Consider the following 23,275-nt stretch of genomic DNA (forward strand, 5'->3'; position numbering starts at 1 on the left):
GTAAAAATTTTATTTTATTAATTTTAATGAACATTTACAGAGATTTTGGATTTCCATGCATTCATTGTTGCACTTTTCTCCCTGCCCAGCCCTCCCCCCACCCAGTTTGCTCCTCTCTTTGAAAAGCAAAAGAAAGATTCCTTCTTTGGTATATGATCTCCCCTCCTCCCTTTCACCACCCTGAGTACACTCCACTATGCAACCTTTATTCAGGACTCTTGTGATAACCATAATACCCTATCATATATAGCTTTAAAATTATTCTCTCCCTCATCTATTTCAATGCAGTATACATAATTTATCCAGTTTTTCTCAGTCTCACCCCAACCCTAATGTCAGTCCCGTTCTACAACAGTGGCACCATGCAGTATTTGTCCTTTTGTGACGGAGGTATTTCACTCAGCATAATGTCCTCCAGGGCCACCCATTTTGAATAATATTGCATGAGTTCCTTGTTTTTCAATGCAGCATAGTATTCCATTGTGTGAACATACCACAGCTTCTCTATCCATTCGTTTGTTGATGGGCACTTAGGTTGTTTCCAACTCCTTGCTATTGTGAACAAGACAGCGATAAACATGGGTGTGCATATATCTGCTTGGATGTCAGTTACGGTCTCTTTGGGATATATTCCCAGTAGTGAAATTGCTGGGTTGAATGGAATCTGTATTTCCAACTTTTTGAGAAAGCGCCATACTGCTTTCCACAGTGGTGGCACCATTTTAGACTCTCAGCAACAGAGGATAAGGGTTCCAGTCTCTCCGCAACCTTGCCAACATCTGTTGCTTGCTGTTCTGTTAAATTTTGCAATTCTGACTGGGGTGAGATGATATCTCAGAGTTGTTTTAAGACCTGCAATGTTAATGTGGTACACAGTCTGCTCTCTAACTTGGCTCTAGACTCCCATGCTGGGAAGGGTGAGTGCCTTAAAGGCCAAGGTCTGAATTGTCCTGGTGGAAGTAGAAACACGATGGACTGAACCTGTCTGCCCAGGACCCTCGGACTACACCAGGGCTAAGATGGGCTGAGTTCATGAGGAAGTGAGTCCAAGAAGCCACCCCAGGGGGCTGAGCACTCAAAGCTGGCCTCAGGACTTGCAGTTTTCCCTTTTTGTTGACAGAGACCTTGAGAGGCCTGATAAGAAGCTCAGAGCAAACACCACCTTGGGCAACCAGTTAGGCTGCACCACATTCTACATCCAGGGTTTGAGCAAATGGGAAAGTCAACCTGCTTTGCTACCAGGGAGATGAGGAATTTATGAGTGTGTCACAGCCATCAGAAAGGACTTCTCATGTTTATTACCACTACTGTGGTAAGTTTGAGCCAAATTCATTAAACTTAGTTGTTGTTGTTGTTGTTGTTATTATGTGACTTTAAGTCGCCTGAGACTCAAAGCAACCCTATGTACAATAGCTCTATCCTCTTATTGTCTCTGACACACCTACTCACATTACCCCAGTCACTGAATCAATTAATTTCATCCATGGTCTTCCTCTCTTGTGCTGTCCTTCTACCCTCCCAAGCATGATGTGCCTCTCCAAGGACTGATTCCACCTTGCAACATGTAAAGTATGTCAGACAAAGCTTCAGAATCCTTGCTTCTAAGGAGCAGCCTGGTTTTGCCTTCTCTAGAATGAACTTGTTTGTTCTCCTCACAGTCCATGGTATATTTAATACTCTTCTCCAGCACCACAGCTTAAAGACATCAATTCTCCTTCTATCATCCCTAGTTATTGTTCAGCTTTCCGATGCATAGCAAGTAATTGCAAAGACTGTATTAAGTCACACTTTAGTCTCCAGACTGACATTGTTGCTTTTCAGTACTTTGGGATCCCTAATGATGCAGTGGGTTAAGTACTGGACCGCCAACTAAAAGGTCAGTTGTTTGAACCCACCAGCTACTCTGAGGGAGAAAAAATGAGACAGTATGCTCCTGTAAGATCTATCTGCTTGAAAACCCTATAAAGGCAGTTGTGTTCTGTCCTACCTAGGGGTCAGAACTGGCTCAACAGAAGTCAGTTGGCTTCTAGGAGAAACCTTGGTGGTGTAGTGGTTGAAGCAAATAGCTGCCGACTGAGAAGATGGTGGTTTGAACCCACCTGCTATTCCTTGGTGGAAAGATGAGGCAGTCTGCTTCTATAATGATTGTTGTTCTTAGGTGCCATCAAGCGACTCAGTCAGGAGATCAAGAGATGTATTGCACTGAGAAAGTCTGTAATCAGTGATCTCTCCAAATTATTGGGGAGCAATAATGTCAGTTTGAAGACTAAGGTGTGCTTGACTCAGGTCATGGTTTTTTTCTGTCACTTATTAATGCCGCAAACAAAAATTGCTAGCTAGGTTGTTGAGAGATTGGATTTCTTATTCACTTCTGGTGAAAATGTAAAATGCTACAACCACTGTAGAATGTGGTCTTGTACTTTCTCAAAAAGTTGTAAATAGAAATACCATTTTACTGAGCAGTTGTGCTACTGGGAATATACCTGCAAGAAACCAGAGCCACAACTCAAACAGATGTATACACACACATTTTTATCACTACATTATTCACAATGGCAAAGAGATGGAAGCAACTCAAGTGCCCATCAACAAACAAACAGAAAAATTATGGTACATTCACACAATGGAATATTATGCAGCACTGAAAAAATAAACCATTACATGGGAAAGCCTTGAGGATATTATTCTAAGTGAAATATCTCAGTCACAAAAGGACAAATACTGTATAACACAAATGCTATAAAATAGAAAGATGGGGGATTGAGGAAAAATGTGGAAAGAGTGTATATATCATGAACACTGCATTAGTACAGATGAGGGTAAGAACTGTCTGAAAGGAATACGTGATTATGTATGAGAACAATCTGGAACAAGGGGTGCATTGTGGGTTGGGCTTGGGGAGGAGGAGGAAGAAAATGTGCAAAACAGAATTTTTAAGATGTGATTAAACTACCTCAATTAGAAAGATGCTGGAAAAAAATGGAAGGAAGGAAGGAAGGAAGGAAGGAAGGAAGGGGAGTGAAGGAGGGAGGAAATAGGGAGGGAGGAAGGGAGGGAAGGGAAAAAGGGAAGGAAGTTTTGAGTTGTGGTTATGGAGGAGAATATTAAATTCTATGGACTGCCAAAAGAACAAACAGATATGACTTGGAAAAGTGCTGTAGAGTGCTCTTTGGAGGGAAGAGTAATGAAACTTTGTCTCCATCATGTTATGAGAAGGATCTCATGCTTAGGAAGATGGAGAGTCAATGAAGGAGAGGAAGACCCTCAACCAGGTAGACTGACACAGCAATGGGCTTGAGTGTGGTAGAGATGCTTAGAAGACACAGAATAGGATAGGGTTCAAATCTGTTGTTCACAGGACCTCTATGAGACATAACTTAACCCAATGGCACAACACATGTACAACAGATGGGAATCTTCCCAGATCCTACAATCTCTGCTGTGCTTAAATCCATTGCTGTAATCACAGTTATCAGTGCATCTTTTTGACGGTCTTCTGTCTTCTTCAAAGACCCTCTACTTTTCCAAGCAAGATGTCCTTTTTCAAGGACCGATCCCTATTAATAATAAGCCAAAATAGTGAGACAAAGTATCACCATGTCTCTAAAGAGACACTGGTTGATCTTCTTCCCAGATATATGGACTTGTTCTGTAGTCCATGGTATGTTCTCTACTCTCCAACACCACAATTCAAAGGCGTCAGTTCTTCCATCTTTCTTATTCATTGCATGCTTTTTCTGTAAAGGTTACCACATTGGAAACATTATGAGGCTACTTCATTCTGTCCTACAGGGTTGCTAAGGGTAGCAATTGACTCAATGACTGTGGACTGATGCTAGGGGGAGCCCTGGTGAGTTGCTACCTGAGAGGTTGATGGTTCAAACCCATCAACTGTTCCAAAGGAGAAGCTTGGAAGCCCTGTGGGGCAGCTATACTCTATCCTGCAGGGTCACATTGAGAATGGACATAATGGCAGTGAGGTGGGGTTTTTATTGTTTTTTTGGTTTGTTTGGGTTGTTTTTTTTTGCTTTGTTTACTTCTCTAAATCCAGGTCTTCAATGACCTTCCTGTAGTTTCCTGCAGCTGCCATAACACAACCACCACCACCAGTGAGTGGCTATAAAGAGCCCAGTTTTCTGCAGGGCAAAACTCTCACACAAGGTCTCAGCCATGCCGATTCCTACTTTGCCAGCAGCCCTAGGCATGCCTGGGTTCATCAGTCCCTTGACTTGCTGACTGGTCCTCACACATGTCCACTTATTCCTTCCATGTCTCTGAGTCTATTCTGGTCCTTGTATAACTGAAAAGCAGTTAGGTTCAGAACATACCCTACAATGAGTGTAACAAGAGAAACCTCTTTTTCCAAATATGTTCACCTCCACAGGTACCACACCCACCACAATCAAGTTGATTCTGACTTACATCAATCCTGTACAATTGAGCAGAACTACCCCAAAATGTTTCCATGACTGTAATCCTTATACCGGTCTATGCTAGAAAATTTGGAGGATGGCTGATTGGCTATCTGGCTGACTAATTGGAAGATATCTATATTTGTTCCCATTTTCAAGAAAAGTGATATAACAGAATGTGGAAATTATCAAACATCTCTAGTATCACATGCAAACAAAATACTGTTGAAGATCATCCAACAGGGAACTGCCATGAGTACAAGCTGGATTTAGAAGAGACCATGGCACCAGGAATATAATTGCCGATATCAGATGGATCTTGGCTAAAAGTAAAGGATCCCAGAAGACTGTATATTTGTGTTTTATTGACTATGCAAAGGCATTGGACTGTGTGGACTACAAAAAGTTATGGCTAACATTGAGAAGAATAGAAATCCCAGAGCACTTAATGTGCTTCTAAGAAACTTATACTCAGACCAACAGCCTGTTGTGTGAACAGAGCAAGGGAACCTTACATGGTTTTAAATTAAAAAGATGTGTGTCTGGGTAGTATCCTGTGTAGGTATTCAGTCTGTATGCTGAGCAATTTATTCAATGATACAATCTTGCTTGCTAAAAGTGAGAAGGATTTGAAGCACTTGCTGCAGAAGATCAAATAATACTGCTTTCAATATGGATTTCATCTCAACATCAAGAAGACCACTGGGCAATTAGGCAACATCATCATAGACAGAGAAAAGATTGTCACTGTCAACAACTTTATCTTACTTGGATCTACAATCAACATCCTTGGTACCAGCAGCCAGGAGAGCAAGAGCTGTATCACACTGGGAAAATCTGCAATCAGGGGCCTCTCCAAACTATTGAGGCTCAATGATGTCAGTTTGAGGACCAAGGTGTACCTGGCTCAGGCCGTAATCTTTTCAATCACTTGCTATGTATATGAGAGCTGGATGGTGAATAAGGATGATGGAAGAAGAATTAACACCTTTGAGTCATGAAGTTGGAGAACAAACAGATATGTCTTGGAAAAAGTGCCACCGAGTGCTCCTTGGAGGCAAGGATGGTGAAGCTTTGTCTCACACACATACTTTGGGCATGTTGCAAGGAGAAGGATAATAACATGCTTGGGAAGATGGAGAGTCAGCAAAGGAGAGGAAGACCCTCTTGCAGGTGGATTGACACAGCAATGAGCTTGAGTGTGGCAGAGATGCTGAGGATGGAATAGGATAGGACAGGGCTCAGATCTGTTGTTCACAGGGTTGGTATGGGTTATATTTGACTTAAAGGCACCGAAAAACAAGAATCTTCATCCATAATTGGATTGGCAGGCATGTCTTTCCTTTTAGGAGTTGGGTGCATTCAAACTGCCAACCTTTCCGTCACAATCATGTGATTTAGCCTGTGTGCCACCGGAGGTCCTTTCACAGGTACAAAGGCAGGTATTCCGTATACACTTTTGGGGAACACAATTCAATCTACAATAACCCTTACATGAGGTTGTTGTTGTTGTTGTTATGTGTCGTCGAGTCACTTGTGACTCATAGTGACCCTATGTACAAGAGCCCTGAACCCTGCTCTATCCTGTGCCAACCTCATTGTCTTCAACACTCCTGCTCCTACTACCCCAATCACTGAATCAGTCCATCTCATCAAGGGTCTTCCTCTCCTGCGCGGTCCCTCCACTCTCCCAAACATGATGTTCCTCTCCAAAGACTGGTCCCTCCTTGCAACATGCCCATAGTATGTCAGACGAAGCTTCAGAATCCTTGACTCCAAGGAGCAGCCCAGCTCCACTTCTCTAGGACAAACCTGTTTGTTCTCCTAGCAGTCCATGGTATTTTTCAACACTATTCTCCAGCACCTCAGCTCAAAGGCATCAATTCTCTATCATCCCTAGTCACTGTCCAGCTCTCCGATGCATAGGCACACCTTAGTCTCCAGCCTGATGTCATTGTTATTCAGTACTCTTGAGAGGTCTCTGACAGCTGACTTTCCCAATGCAATTCGTCTTTTGATTTCCTGGCTGCTGGTACCAAGAGTATTGACTGTGGAGCCAAGCAAACTAAAACTGTTAACTATCTCAATCTCTTCACCATCCATACTGATGCTGCCAATTGGCCCAGTGGTGAGAATCTTTGTTTTCTTGACAGTGAGCTTCAATCCATATTAAAGGCTGCAGTCCTTGACCTTCTGCAGCAAACACTTCAGGGCTTCCTCAGTTTCAGCAATTAGGGTTGTATCATCTGCATAACGCAGGTTGTTGATGAATCTTCCACCAATCCTGATGCCACATTCCTCCTTGTCCAGCCCAGTGTCCTGGATGATCTGTTCTGCATACAGATTGAAAAGGTATGGAGACAGAATACATCCCTGGCAGACCCCTTTCCCAGTTGTGAACCATGCAGTGTCTCCTTGCTCTGTTCTGATGACTGTCTCTTGGTTCAAGTATAGGTTTTACATAAACACAATGGAATGTTCTGGGATTCCCATTCTTTTCAGAGTCAGCCACAGCTTGTTGTGATCCACACAGTCAAAAGCCTTTGCATAGTCAATGAAGCACAGATAGACATTCCTCTGGTATTCTCTGCTTTCTGCCAAGATTCATCTAACATTAGCTACCACCACCTCTTCTAAAACCCAGCCTACACTTCTGGCAATTCTCTGTTTATGTGCTGTTCCAGTTGTTTTTTGATAGTTTTCAGCAGAATTTTGCTTGTATTTGATATTAATGATATTGTTTGATAATTTCCACACTCTGTCAGGTCATCTTTTTTTGTACTGGGAACAAATATTGATCTCTTCTAGTCAGTTAGCCAGCTAGCTGTCTTCCAGATTTGTTCACACAACTTAGTGAGCACATCCAGGGCAGCATCTGTTTGTTGCAATATATCAATCAGTATGCTGTCAACTCCTGGAGCCTTAGGGAAAAAAAATAATAAGAAGAAGCAGCCGCCTTCTAATTTGTAAACTGTATCAACCCAAACCAAGCTCATGGCTAGTGCATTGGTTCTGACCCACATTGACCTTAGATGATGGAAATCCTTCAGGGTTCCTACAGTGAGAACACTCTGCCAAAGCAGACTGCCTCATCTCTCCCACAGAATGGCTAAGAGATTCCTGCTGGCAACCTCTTGGTTAGCAGTCAAGTGTTTTAACCACTGTGCCACAGAGCTCTTTTCACAGGGACAAGAGCCAGGACTTAATCACATATTTGAGGAAGACAGACGCAATTCAATCTCTCCACTATTCACACTGTTGAGTCAACCCACTATGGGAATTCTGAGGCTGTAAATTTGTATGCACACATACTGTTCATTTTTCTCTCATGCCAACCTTTTGATTTAGCAGCCTGACACATGTCACATCACTCGAGTTTCTTAATCTAAACCACAACTACTTTCCGCAAGTTTGATGATGGGGTACCCAAAGGTACCAGCTCCTGGGGTGTCCCATGTGGTTCCTCAAGAAAGTGCTCTCTCCACATAACAACAAAAACAACAGTAAGTATGAAATAATACTATTAGTATAAAAGTTAAATAAAACCATTTTAGGGAAAAAAAAGAGCTCTCTCATTTATTGGAAGGAAGGAGCCCCGGGGGCCTGCCCTCATTTCCCAGGAAAAATTCACCCTGAGTGTGAGGGGTGAGCACTCAGGCTGGTGGGTTTCTGCTTTCTCACTTGGGCCAGGCCCCTGGAGGGATGCCTTACAGGGCCACAAAGACTAGTAACCTGACAATAGTCAGGGGGAGGGGAAATGGGTGAGCTGCCACTACAGGAGCAACCTAACTGGTAGATGTCCACAGTTTGCTAATCAGCTTGTTCCATCCTGGGCCTTGAAACTGTGGCAACTCTGACAATGAGCCATTGTGGTAAACCTTGGCAATTTTTATCAGGCAAGAAGACATTCCCCAGCTGTACAAACTTGCCTGTGAAGCCCTTTTCTACACATTTCAGAACTTTTTTCCATCAGAGAGAGGCTGCCCCTGAGGGATTGATTGGCTTCCTCAGACACTGTGTCCACTACTCCCTCAAAGGGGTGGTCAGGAGAACCCATCCTCTCCCCAGAAGCGTGCCTTGAGCTGCTTCTGCCTCTCCTGTCCAGGGAGGTTGTTCTTCACTCTGTCCACCTTGGAGAATTCTCCCTTTGACAGGGCCAAAAGTCCCTAAACTCCCAAACTAAACCCACTGAGTCCATTCTGACTCCCATTGACACCCCCCCCAATTGGGTTTCTCCCATAGAGCACCTGGTGGATTTAAATCACTGACCTTTAGCAGTATAACTCCTAATGAATTATGTCACCAGAGACAAGGCAGATGATTCAGCACTAGCTAAGAAGTTGGCAGTTTGAACTTAGGCCTACACCTTGTTTTCAAAAGTCCCAGCCTCGAGAACGCCATGGGCTAAAGTTTTACTGGAATTGCTCTGGCAGCAGATGACCACTCCAGGACATTCCTGCAGCTTCTGCCTCTACTTCCCTCATTCCAACACTGAGTTCTCTTCTCTTCAGGCCCCTCTGAGTGTCTGGGGTATTCTCTGTCCCTGCAAACCTTCCCTCCAGTCCCCTTCACTTGCCTTGGGCTTGGAGGCTGGTCCACAGGGACTGTGTTCATTGAGCTTCTGGCCTTCTCTGTGCCTCTGAGCTGACCAATGGAAGGCTAAGTGGGATAGACAGGTCCTCTCCTGGGCATTCTGATCATGCAGATTGTTGTGGAGACTTAGCAGCAGCCACACATCTGACTGGACCCTAACTGGCTGCCCTCATAGTCCTGGTTTGGCAGCCACACTTCAAGGCTGACCCTTTAAGTACTGACCCAGCTCTGACCTCTCTTCTGCATGTGTTCAGGGAGGAAAGGAGCAACTAAGCCTTAGTCAGAATGCCAAGGGGTAGGTAAATCCCTCTGGACCTGGCCTAGAATCTGACATGCAGCTGGTACTCCAAAGGAGAGGATGGCTCAGTCGTGACACTCCTAAGATAGCCACATCCAAGTCCCTGGAGCCTGTTTGTAGGGTGTCTGACACTGTGGAAGTGACTATACAGAGGAGACAAAGTTAAGAATTTACAGATGGGGAGAGCAGGGTGAATTATGCCCCTATGGTTAGGTGTACACTGTACACATTCATATAATGAGATGCAGAGAGAGAAAGAGAAAATGGAAGAGCAATTTCATTTTCTCTGTCCTACAGGGTCGCTCTCAGTTGAAAGTGGCTCCACGGCACATTGTTTGTTTATATTTTGGATGGAAAAAAAAATGAAAGTGGAAGGGGTTGTGTGGCCCAAGGAGAAATAGCTTGAAAGAGTTTCTGAGACTGTAAATCTTTTTTCTTTTTTTTTTAATTGAGATTTTAATAAAAGTTTATAAAGAACTTGGGTTTCCATTGTTGCATATTTTCCTCCCTGCCCTCCTCCCCTCAGATCACTTTTTTCTTTGGAAAAAAGTTCTTTCATTGTTATGCAGACCTCCACCCCCACCCCAGACCACTTTACTATGCAGCTCTTATTCTGGGCTTTTGTCATGCCAATAATACCTAGTCATATATTCCTTTTATATAGTTCTCTCCCTCATCTGTTTCAATGCTGTGTAGATTATTTATCCCCTCTTTTCTTAGTTTTTCCCCAGCCCCCATGTCAGTCCTGTTTTATAACAGTGGCATTATGCCATATTTGTCTTTGAGACTGTAAATCTTTATGGAAGTAGATTATCATATTTTTCCTTTTGAAGGGTGACTGGTGGATTTGAACCATTCATTTAGCAGCCAAGTACTTTAACTATAACACCATTAGGTGTCTAACACTCTTTCATCACCAGTAGGTGCTCAGTTCTCATTTATTTACTGAATAGATGAATGATGGATGGACAGATGAACTGATAGATGTTCTAAAGCTATGACACCCTAAGTCTGATGACTTCAACAGAACAGAGTCTATTCTCACTCATGATGATGCTCCATTAGAGTTTCAAGAATATAAACCTTTCTGGGAGTAAGCTTCCTGTTTGTCTACCATAGAGTGCTAGTGGGTTTGAACCACTGAGCTCCTGATACACATTGTGTGAGCAGGTGCCTGTTCTTTCATGTCTGTTTTTGTTGTTATGTGCTGTTGAGTTAGAACCAGCTACAGTCTATTTGAAAAAAACAAACTGATCCTCATTTTCATGGCTGTCAAGTTCAGACTTGAGATTGACCCTCTAGTGCATCTTCAGAGACTATACGTAACACGAGAGGAGAATGCCTATTGGTCTTCTGTGGAGCAGCGTATGGATTTGAACCAAGTGCCTTTGGGTTGGAAGTGAAACTCCTTACCCAAGCCTCACTTAAAACAAGCCAGAAGAGTTATAATGATGCCACTCTGCCTTGCTGAGTTGAACTGTGATGTGCCAGCCTCCTTGTAAGGGTTGCAGAGTGGTCAACCTCAACTGGGAATGTCCACTGAGCTCTGAGCAGGACTGCCAGGACAGCTTTGGGCAAAACAAGGTTTAAGTTCCAAGCAGACAAGATGAACTTGGGGGCATTTCCCCACAAGGCACCAAGACTTTCCCTTCTTGGGGACCCATCCATGGAAGCTGTCTCTGGAAGAATATTGAGGGGTGCTGTACAAGGTCACAGCAGATCACTAATGGACCTCCTCCCGACCCCCACACTCCATTGCAGTCAGAAACCAGAGGGTAACGAGAAAATGAGCCTCTAGAGATGTCTGCTGAATTAGGAGGTGAAAAAATAATTTTGAAAAAGAAAACCTGTTGGTGAAGATTCAAATCAATCAGTTCCTCATGGACATTTACTCAGGTTGGAAGCCCTATTCCTTCATGAGCCACCATTACTGAATGTTCACCCCATGCTGGGGAAGGAGGCAGAAGACACAGCAGCAGTCAGCAGCAGGGCCTCAAGTCAGATGCCCTTGGTTCAGCCTGTGTTACACCCACCACTTGCGGTTGTACCTCCAGTAAAATGCATGAACATTTCTGCATGCCAGTTCTCTCACGTCTGTCAGGGACGTGGCTTCTTTCTCCCCTGTTGATTGAGTTGCTTTCTGGATTCCTCCCATTCTTGTTCACATCATACCTACAGCGACTAACATGGGTGCTTTGCTATGATGGACCCTTGATTAACACTTGATGAAGGATGTGAGCTGAACATTGGCTCGGTTTCATTCCAAAGCTCTATTCTCCCCTCTGTACAAGGGGCTGCTGTTAGGTGCTCTGGAGTCAACTTTGACTCAGACTGACCCCATGTGACAGCAGAGCTGCTCCTCGAACTTTCTAGGCTATAATACTTACAGATTAAGAACTCTGGAGGCACAATGGGCTAAGAATCAAAAGAACAATGGTTTGAACCCAGCGGTTGCTGTAGGTGAGAAAGCGGAGGTAAAGGCTTACAGTTAGATCTCCTCTGCCCCAGAGGGTGCCTAGGAGTTGAAATGGACTCACTGGCAGTAGGTTCGGTTTAATCTTTACAAAAATACCTCCCACTCCCATGGAGCTACTGTTCATTGCTCTTGAGAGTTGGAACATATCATAGCTGGCCCTCCTGTGGGTTTTCAGAGACTGTAAACTGCATTGAAAAAAAAATTCTCCATATTTCTCCCATGAAGCAGCTGGCAGATTTGAACTTCTTCCCTTCTAATTGGCAGCAAAACTCCTTACCCACTTGGCCACCAGAGTTCCATATAGGTGAATTCAAACCACTGAACTTTAGGTTAGAGCTGTGTGAGCACCTCTGGGCCACCAGGCATGTTTATTATAGTGAAAGGCTTATCCAATGAAGGTACAGGAGTCAAAGGCAGGATGCTCTGGTAAAACACCTATCCGGTAAATACCGGAGGGCGTTTTGGGAAACTGGCTGGCTTACCTTGCTGGTGGCTTCTTCATTGGCCTCAACCATCTTCCGGAGCTTAATAAGGGTCCACACATCCTGGACGGGCTTCCTGTTCCCCTGGCTGATCTCTGATAGCTGCAAGGTTGCAGATATGTCGCTCAGATCTGCCAGCTGACTCTCCATCTTGTCAATGCGGCTCACCATGTGATCAAACATGTCATGGATCCTGTTGTTGGGAGTTGGAGTGGGCTGGGCAACCCCTTCTGGGAGTGTGAACATCCCCAGAGGGGCCTGAAGGAAGTCCTCCTCCTCCTTCCCCGAGAACACCTTCTTCAGGTCGGTCATGTTGATGTGCTCCAGGATGCCATGCAGCAGCATGTGTAGTGCCTGGAAGTTGACCACCCCTTGCGTCGGGATGGCAATATTCACCAGCTCCCTAAATGTGAGGGAGAAACTCATAGTGCTGGTGAGGGGGCTGGGCCTCAGGTCTAGGAGGATCTAGGGGCCGGGTGAGCTTTCCCCGAGATGGAGATGGTGTCAATGAGTCACAGAGATTAGGGAGAAAATGGCCTCTAGCCTGGCCAGGGGCTCAGATCAGAATGTCTGCTGGTTGCTAGGACACCAAGGAACTTGGACAAGTGGGCGTGCTTTCTGATAGCCTAGAGACGGGCAGGTGTCTGGGGCCAGCTGGCCAAGAGCAGGTGCTCAATTAATATTTGATGAATGTCTGAACAAGGGAATGGTCAGTCCTAGGGGCAGGTTAGCCAGCAAGCATGGTGAGTACCCACTTACAGCAAGCAAAGTGAGTTTAATTGTATTTACTTACCAATCAGTATAGAAATCCTTATCTGGGTTTTACTTGCCATGAACAACTTCATTTGGGTTTCACCTGCAGTGAACAATTTCACCTGTATTTTACCTGTTGTGAACAACTCAGTTGTAGTAAACAATTTACTTACTAATCTGTAGCAAACAATTTCCTCAGAGTTTTATCTACATTGGAAAATGTCACCTGTAGTGAAAAATTCACCTGATTTTCACATACAGCAACCTTCTGCGATATAATTAAACCCAGGTGAATCTGTTCATTACATACAGTTGCTGCTGTTGTTGTTGTTGTTATGTGCCGTCAAGTCACCTGTGACTCATAGCAACCCTGTGTACAACAGCCCTAAACCCTGCTCTAATTTATGCCAATCTTATTGTCTCTGACACATCTACTCCCATTATCCCAGTCACTGAATCAATCCATCTCATTGAGCATCTTCCTCTCTTATACTTCTTCCCAAGAATGACATCCCTCTCCAAGAACTGGTCCCTCCTTGCAACATATCCAAAGTATGTCTGATGAAGCTTCAGAATTCTTGCCTCCAAGGAGCAGCCTGGTCTCACCTTATCCAGGCGAACCTGTTTGTTCTCCTAGCAAGTTCATGGTATATTCAATACCCTTCTCTAACACCAGAGGTCAAAGGCATCAATTATCCTTCTATCTAGTCATTGTAAGCAAGTGATTTCAAAGACTATGGCCTGGATCAGGTGCAACTTAGTTTCCAAACTGACATTATTGCTTTCCAGTACTTTGGAGAGGTCCCTGACAGCTGACTTTCCCAGTGCAATTAATCTTTTAAATTCCTGGCTGCTTGTACAAAAAGTGTAAAACCAAACCCAACCCACCACCGCAGTCAAGTCACACTCACAGAGCTTCCTTTGAGCTTCCAACGTTCACCCTTATTCAGACCATGGTCTTTTCAATCATTTCTCAAATACATATATCTGAGAGCTGGACAATGAATAAGGATGCCAGAAGAACTGATACTTTTGAACTGTGGTGCTGGAAAAGAGAATATCCCATCAACTGCCAAAAGTTCTTTAAGGTAAGTTTTGGAAATGATACAGCCAGAATACTTTTTGGAGGCAAGGATGGCAAGGCTTCATCTCACACACTTTGGGCATGTCATTAGGAGAGGTTACTTCCTGGAGAGGGATATCATGCTTGGAAAAATAAAGTCAGTAAAAGAGAAGAAGACATCAACAAGATGAATCAGCACAGTAACTAAAGCAATGGGTTCAAGTGAAAGAGATAGTGAAGATGGAAGAGGATATGACATAGCTCAGTTCTGGGGTCACTATGAGTCGTACTAGGCTTGACGGCAGCTAACAACAACAACAGTTCATGGTGGTATCTGACTGGATGCCAGCTTCCATAACAAACTCAGGAAACATCTTTTGGTGTTCATAAGTTTGGGGTTTTCTTTTTAAATTGTCATTGAGGTGAAAGTTTACAGAATACCTTATTTGTCCATGAAACAATTTAGCTACACTTTGTTTTGTGATGTTGGTTGCAATCCCCTCAAAGTAGCACTCTTCCCACTTAGTCCTTGGTGAAAGGCCACCTGGGAGCTAGGCAACAAATATTCCATGCTCACTGTGCCTTCTGGGAGACATTCCAATTTACCTGGTATAAGACAGATATGGCCAATCAGAAAAGAGCATGACCACCAACCATGTCTTGCTTAACCATCAGCAATGACATAATTCCCCAAAAGGGACTAAATAACTCCATATTTGGGAACTAACAGAGGGCACCTAACCAGCATCCTCCTCAGAAAACTGACCACTGAGCTAACCACCCTACCCTCAACACCTACTTATAAAATTTGGCCTATAATTTCCTCATTTTGCAACTTTGCTGCCTTACCCTGTCTTCTCTGGCCTCAGACCGCAAACCTGCCCAGAGAGCTGCTAATGAACTCCCTTGTTTCACTTCACTTGGTTGTCTGAGCCCTTTTTTACCTTACACCTGGGTTTCCTATTTCCCTTTGTCTTTTCCTGCTCCTCCCTGTCTTCTGAGCTTTGTTTTGGGGCTTATCTAGTTTATGGTTCCTCCATCGGAGGACGAGCAGGTTGTGGAAATCAGAGACAGAGGGGGAACCTAAGATGGTTCACTTTCTATGTCTTTCCAGGGCATGACCTGAATACACGAGGGCTAACTCGTAAGTGCAGGAGACAGAGTGATTTCTATTGCCGAAGCTAGACATGTGAAACAACTGGGAATACTTACTAGAAGCCTTCCTCCTCTTGGGATTTCATAACTGTGACAGCTAACTACTCTCGAGTTAGCCTGGGAAATCCCAATTCCATTAAACAAGCAAGAGCTGCATGTAGTAATTGGTGTCACCCCCTAAAAATTTCTTTTACAGAACCTGGCAAAAAAGCCCGTCAATGGCAGTCAGGATATGGTGGGGAATCAGGCTTTACCAAGAAAACTATGATAATGGGCTATCATTTATGATAAAACTGTTTGGTCGTCCTCTACAGAGTACAGTTATAGGACCCAACCCTGTGCTGGCGGGGCTCTCCCCAGCTGAGAAATCACCTCCTGTCCCACCTCAGAGTCAACCCATCTCAACTTCACTCACACCAAAGGGGTTAAAAAAACAACCCACCTCTACAAGGGACCGTCTCCTCAATCTAATTAAAGGAGCTTTTAGTGCCCTAAATAATACCAACCCCCAAATCACTGATTCTTGTTGGCTATGTTTAGCCACCAACCCTCCTTACTATGAAGGTATTGCAGTGGCAGGAACATCTAAAAACTCCACTGAACATAATAACTGCACTTGGGACAGTGATACAAAGTTAACTCTAACTGAAGTTTCAGGAACTGGAACCTGTATCGGGAACCCTCCTAGCAATCTCCACTCATTATGTAACACCACTACCCAAGTGCCCCTCTCTAAGGGATACCTAGTTCCCAAACCGGATATTGGTGGGCCTGCAATACTGGATTAACCCCTTGTGTCTCTTTAGCTGTTTTTTATTCTAACTCTGATTACTGTGTATTAATTTATCTGATGCTCCAGGTATACTATCACCCTGATGATGAATTTGTTAATGAATTTGATCATGCACCTGAGCGCCGTTTTCGTAGATAACCTATTACTATAACCCTAGCAGTCTTATTAGTAATAGGAGGAATAGCTGCAGGAATAGGTACAGGGACTGCAGCACTTGTCAATGGGCAACAACAATACCATGAGTTAAAGACAGCCATAGATGAGGATCTTCGGGCTTTAGAGCCATCAATTACTCGACTAAAAGAATCCCTGACCTCCTTATCTGAAGTAACCTTACAGAATAGCAGAGGACTAGACCTATTGTTCCTCAAAGACGGGGGTCTCTGTGCTGCACTAAAAGAAGAATGTTGCTTTTATATTCACCATTCAGGAGTAATAGAAGACTCCATGCAAAAGCTTAGGGAGAGGTTAGACAAAAGAAAACAAGACCGAGAATCTCAGCAAACATGGTTCAAGAGCTTATTTTATAAATCCCCATGGTTAACTACTCTTGTGTCTACCCTTACAGGTCCTTTAATACTCTTGTTTATATTGTTGCTAGTTGGACCTTGCATTATAAATAAGCTTCTTACCTTTGTTAAAGATCGCATCAGTACTGTTCAATTAATGGTTCTAAGACAACAATATCAAAATATGAGAGAGCCTGACTGCAATGATACTGCCTGCAGAGATTCTTGGTTCTATGATTAGAACCTTGTACTAAAAGAAGTGGGGAATGAAAGGAAAATTTTTTAATAAAGTGCAGCCAGAGTGTTTCTTGGTGGCAGATCTTTATCTCCTGTCCTTTAGGATTGTTGTGAGGGGAGGCAATTCCTTGGAGAAGAACACCATGCTTGGAAAGGTGGAAGGTCAGCTAAAGAGGGAAAGACCCTTAATCAGGTGAATGGACAAAGTGATTGCTGCCGTGGGCTTGAGCATGTCAGGAAATGTGAGGATCACACAGGAAAGAACATGCAGCATTCAGATCTCTTGTTCATAGGGTTGCTATGGGTTATCATAGTAGACTCAATGGCACCCAATTAACTATTTGTATGGCCTACACAAGTTAACTTGGAAGGAGGAGTGGCATCCACTTCCATAATAGCTTGCCTCCGGAAACCCTATGAACCTGAAGAGAGGATGAAAGGCACCCAAGCATCGAGGACTCTCCTTCATAGGGTCGCTATGAGTCACCTGCGACTTGACGGCACTTAACAACAACAACAACGTCCCCAAACCCAAGTGTTGTAAGAACCCATACCTTTGATCTGTATTGTAAAAACCTATACCTTTGATCTGTATTGTAAGAACCTATACCTTTGATCTTGTGTGAATGTTTGTGTTCCAGGAACTAGCTGACCACAAACTGAACAAACAATTACTGGCAAAAACCATATTTGAACTAACGTCAGCAGCAGGCAACTGACCTAAAATTGAACTTCTCCTTTTGCAAAGAGCCAATGAGCTATCTCTACGCCAAAGAACCCCTAGACCTAGTATAAATTCCCTTGCTTTTTGGGGCTCGGGGTCAGCTTCCCTGTCTCCTGTGTGAGATACAAGTCGTCCCGAAGCTTCGTCAATAAAGCCTCTTGTGATTACAGCAAGTGGATCTGGTGTGAGTTGCTCGGGGTCGCGTCCGGTCTGGGTAAAAGCCCTAGTTTGGGGTTTTTCACTACATTCTCATTTTTATAGTATAGAATATTAAGGGCCAATGTATACAGATCGTACTCCATTTCTTTGGCCTCTGGTGAAATAATATTACTTGCTAAATAATTTAAGGATCTGTACAAAGGCTACTTTTTCTTTTTACCACAACCTAAATAACATAAAAATGCTAAATTTTTACTGAAATAAAACATATTCTTTTGGCCAAGGATAATATTAGCAAATAGGCCAATCATACAGAATTCTTTTCTAACAGACTTTTTTACCAGAATGAAAACTTTTGTTCTTACTTTTGAGCAATGATCTAAAATGAAATGAACAAAAGAACAGTGTTAATACATGTGCAATCTTTAGATGTGACACAGGTACACAATCATCAGATACAATAACAATACAGCTTTTGATCAGACAGAGCAAAAGTTTTACTCATCAGTTACAACTTTCACTCATCAGATAGATACAGCACAAATTTTACTTATCAAATATAACTTTCACTCATCAGATACAGCACAAGTTTAACTCATTAAATACAATGCAACTTCAATCAGATCTGATACAAGCAGACATCAATCAAAGTGCTAAAAAGAACAAAGAGTTCACCAGCTAAGGAGCTAGCTTGTATAGTGCATGCAGACCATGGATGCTGTGTTTGAAGGTTGTTCAGCCTCAGAAAAAAATAGAGATTAAGGCTTACCAATGTGTCATATTGTGATGGCTGCATATGGCTGTGATACTGGTAGCTATGTCACCAGTATTGCAAACACTAGTGGCATCATCCATGGTGGACAGCTTTCAGCAGAGCTTCCAGATGAAGACAAATGAGCAACAAAAGCCTGGTGACCTGCTTCCAAAAATTAGCTTATGAAAACCTTTGGATCACAACAGAGCACTGTGTGACCCACTTGATTTGAACACATCATCAAGAAGGGTCAGTCACAGGAAGACGACAGCAAGTTTGGTAATGCAGAAGGCCAACAAGGGTAGGAGTCACCATCAGTGACAGGATCAGGACAGTAGTCATAACAGTGGACTCACACATGCCAGTAATCATGGGACTCATGTGGAACTGGACAGTGTTTCATTCTGTTGTATGTAAGGTTGCCCTAAGTTGTAGTAGACTCAACAGAACCTATTTCTTTTGTCTCTGAATTTTTTTCCCTTTTATAATAAACTAATGAAAACTAAAAAAAAAAAAAAGAACAAGGAGTGGAGAGCTTCTGCTTCCATACCTACAGGTTCCTGTCTAAAGTACAGAAACTAACACAGGCACAACTGTGCAACAGATACAGATTTGGAGTGGGTGACTCACTTTAACCCACTCACCAAAATCCCTATGGGCAGATCACACTAACCCACTCACTCAGATCTGAATGGGCAGCTCATGCCAACCCACCTACCCAGTTCTGAATGGGCAGCTCACATTAACACACTCCGATTGGAAGAGGCAGCTCACGCCAGCCCATTCCCAGGTAGCCAGCTACAGGCACACACGTGCATTCACCAGGGCTGGCCAAAACAGACAGAATTTTTTACTAAGCATACAGTTGCCAGATAAAGTGCATGGATACGCGAAAGTGATGGAGGATGCCAAGAGTTGATCTCTCAAATGTCTCTTGAGACAAAAGGTCTATGCCCTGGCCCGCGGGAACCTTCAACGGTGACCCTAGGAGGGAAAGAAAGAGAAGAGGGGGGAGGAGACACAACAGGAGGAAGACAAGTCGAGAATCTCTGATCAAGTCTTCATTTTATTGAAAGCATTCACATTTTATATATAGGAACACAATGGGGGGATGAGAAGTATGCAATGGGGGAGAAAACATGTCGTTTCCAGTAAGCTGAAAGTTATCTGGTAAACAGAAACTTAGCAGGGAGGTCCCAGTAAGCTGAAACCTGTCCTCCCAGGGTGGGGTAAACTGAAACACAATGGGGGGAGTGGAAAGGAGAAGTAAGGTTGGGCATTCCCAGTAAACTGAAACCTGTCCTCCCAGGGTAGGGCAACATGTCCAAACATGTCCTTAGAGAATCACAAAATGGCTTCAGCTAGGTTGAACTAGCAGTCTCCAACAGATCCTCCCTGTTTTTTATAATTATTTGAAGACTGCAAAAGCGCAACAGGATTACCTTTGGTGCTCTCCTGTTTGACCATGTATGAAACCGGCGCCTGTCTTAGGTTGAAACAGGGGCCAGTGTCTCTTACTCATCTCTGGATGCCCGGTTTATTAGCTTGTATTATCACGGATTTTCTTTATTGGCCATTTGCAGTCTTTGATAATGGACTTGTATGGGACAGGAGGCTATGGATACACCTGCTGCTTGATAAAGCATGCAAGCCTCTGAATTGCCCAGGGGCCAAAAGAAATAAGCAAAAGAAAGCCTATTAAGGACCTCCAAAAGGAGTGACTGGTCTTTGACCACGTTCCCTTAACTTTTAGGCCATAATTGATTGAATATACATTCTTTTGCTTTAAATTTTTTGTCACAATATGCACTAACCCAATTAAAAACGTAGCCGTGTGGACTTTTTGTGTTGAAGGTACAGCAGAAGTAGAGACAATCATAGGGATAAGAGAAACAATTTCTACAATAACAAGTCCTACAGCTCTCTCGGTTCTTAATGATAACTTATATAACTCTTTTAAAATTTGCAAGCATTATTATCATACCAAATATCATTTAACTTTACCAATGTCATAACAAGAGGAGGATTCTTTAGAATAACAACTGAATTATCCTTGGTAACAGAGCTAATATAGTTAGAAATTTTACGGGAACAACTTACATTAAATTTTGGATAATTGAAAGGAAAATTTTTTAAACAATGTCAACACACCCAAGTATTGTAAGAACCTATACCTTTGATCTTGTGTGAATGTTTGTGTTCCAGGAACTAGCTGACCACAAACTGAACAAACATTTACTGGCAAAACCCATATTTGAACTAATGTCAGCAGCAGGTAACTGACCTAAAATTGAACTTCTCCTTTGCCAAAGATCCAATGAGCTGATTTCACGCCAAAGAACCCCTAGACCTTGTATAAATTCCCTTGCTTTTTTGGGCTCGGGGTCGACTTCACTGTCTCCTGCGTGAGATACAAGTCGTCCCGAAGCTTCGTCAATAAAACCTCTTGTGATTGCAGCGAGTGGATCTGGTGTGAGTTGCTCGGGGTCGCGCCCGGTCTGGGTAAAAGCCCTAGTTTGGGGTCTTTCATTTGGGGGCTCTTTCGTCTGGGATCGAGCAGCCACCCCTGCAACCCACCAGTCAGCCACTTGGAGGTAAGAGGATCCTCTAAAATTTCTTTGTCTGTGTGGCGCCGCCAAACCTGTGTGTTCATAAATCTGTTTTATTTTCAGCTTACTTTCAGTTTGCCTGCTGTGGCGAAAGCAGACGTGCTTGAAAAACCACGAGTCACAGCCCTAGAGAGACGTCCTTTGGGTAGAATACGGATCCAGAGGCTTTAATAGTCTCTAGTCCGTCTGAGGGACTTAGAGTGTCCCACCGGAGAGGAGGGCCCCGGAGGGCTCTCCCGTCTGAAGCAGCTTTCATTTAGTTGAAAGAGCTTCTTGTGTGTCTCGTATTTCTTGTGAGTGTCTGCTGTGTTCTGTGGGCGACTAATATAGGACAGACTATGACGACACTACTATCCCTGACTTTAGGACATTTTTCTGAAGTAAGAACCAGGGCTAATAATCTCTCTGTTAACGTTAGAAAAGGACCTTGGCAAACCTTCTATAACTCTGAGTGGCCCACTCTGGGAGTTGGTTGGCCACCAGAGAGAGAATTTGACCTAACAATCATTTTGGCTGTTAAAGATTTTGTTTTCCAGGAAGGACCAAACGCACATCCTGACCAACAGCCATACATCATCGTGTGGCAGAATTTAGTGCAGAATCCACCGCCGTGGGTAAAACCTTGAGTTTTGAAAAAACATACCACCCCTCCGAGCACATTAGCCCTAAAACCCCGAACTTCTGAGTCCAGAATTCCTCTGGCCCCAGAAGCTGCGCCATCGGCACCACCCAAAATTTATCCTGAGATTGAAAATCCACCTGAGTGGCCTGAGATGCACAACAATCCTCCCCCATATCAGGGCCAGGTTGATCCAGGTCCCCCCATCCCTTCAAGTGCCCCCCCAGGGACCAGCACGGGGGACTCACAGTCAGAGGAGTCTAGAGAGCCCAGATTCCACTGTAGCTCTCCCCTTATGAGTGTACGGAGGGCCCCCAGAGCCAGGACAACTCCAACCCCTCCAGTACTGGCCATTTTCCTCTGCTGGCCTCTATAATTGGAAGACTAACCAGATAACCCCACAGGGCTTATTAGACTAATTGAGTCCCTCATGTTCCCTCACCAGCCTACTTGGGATGATTGCCAGCAACTTCTCCAAGTCCTCTTCACTACTGAGGAGCGAGAGAGAATTCAGACGGAAGCCAGGAAAAATGTCCGAGATGATGCAGAACAACCAGTCCAGACTCCTGCTGCCATGGATGCGGGATTTCCTCTCATTCGCCCCAACTGGGATTATAACACTGCTGAAGGTATGAAGCAGCTATCCGCTTACCGCTGGGCTCTTGTAGCGGGTCTCAGAGGGGCTGCACGATGCCCCACTAATTTGGCTAAGGTAAGAGAAGTTCTTCAAGGACCTACTGAACCACTCTCTGTGTTCCTAGAAAGACTAATGGATGCCTATAGGAGATACACTCCCTTTGACCTTGCGTCAGAGGGACAGAAAGCAGCAGTAGTCATAGACTTCATTGGGCAATCTACTCCAGACATCAGGAAAAAATTACAGCGCATAGAGCGGTTACAAGAGTTTACATTGAGGGATGTAGTGAAAGAAGCTGAGAAAGTGTACCACAAGAGGGAGACAGAGGAAGAGAAGGCAGAGAGAGAAAAGAAAGAAGAATGTGAGGACCAGCAAGACCGCCGTCAAGAAAGAAACTTGACAAAAATCTTGGCCACAGTAGTGAGTGAAAAAGAAAGAGATAGAGCAGGGTCTAGAGAGACAGGACACCTGGGCACTAAGAGTTTGAAGCAATATGAAAAAAAAAACCTGCAGTTAGACAAAGACCATTGTGCATACTGCAAAGACAAAAGACACTAGGCTAAACAGTGTCCCAAGAAAAAGAATAAGCCGTCAAAAATTCTCACCCTAGATGAAGACTAGAGAAGACAGATCTCAGATACGTTCCCCGAGCCTAGAATAACTATATCTGTAGGGGAAAAAACCCCGCTAACTTCCTGGTAGACACAGGGGCACAACATTCAGTTCTGAAGCAGCCCCTGGGGAAGATTAGCACAAAGAAGTCACTAGTGCTAGGAGCTACTGGACAAAAATTCTGCCCATGGACCACGGAACGGACGGACCTAAGAAAAAATTAAGTGACGCACTCTTTTCTTGTTATACCAGAGTGCCTGGGTGCACTCTTAAGAAGAGATCTCCTAACTAAACTGAAAGCCCAAATTCAGTTCACTCCAAAGGGGCCTGAAGTTACCTGAGATAGCAACAAGCCCAGCACTCTACCCTAGTAGTTCAACTAGAAGAAAA

General features: G+C 43.8%; 1 protein-coding gene across 1 annotated transcript in view; it reads right to left on the bottom strand.

Annotated features, from left to right (window-relative positions):
* Positions 1 to 12,687, bottom strand: part of LOC102857893 (chromosome unknown open reading frame, human C16orf96) — a 98,153-nt gene extending 85,466 nt beyond the window's left edge. Inside the window, exon 1 of the mRNA XM_006897473.1 lies at positions 12,262 to 12,687. Within this exon, the coding sequence (XP_006897535.1) occupies positions 12,262 to 12,687 (426 nt within the window). The remainder of the gene's footprint in view (positions 1 to 12,261) is intronic.
* Between the last annotated feature and the right edge of the window lie 10,588 nt (positions 12,688 to 23,275).

The sequence above is a fragment of the Elephantulus edwardii genome, unplaced genomic scaffold (assembly GCF_000299155.1).
Source record: "Elephantulus edwardii isolate Elephantulus edwardi_28Jun2011 unplaced genomic scaffold, EleEdw1.0 scaffold00209, whole genome shotgun sequence".
In the NCBI taxonomy this organism is placed as follows: Eukaryota; Metazoa; Chordata; class Mammalia; order Macroscelidea; family Macroscelididae; genus Elephantulus; species Elephantulus edwardii.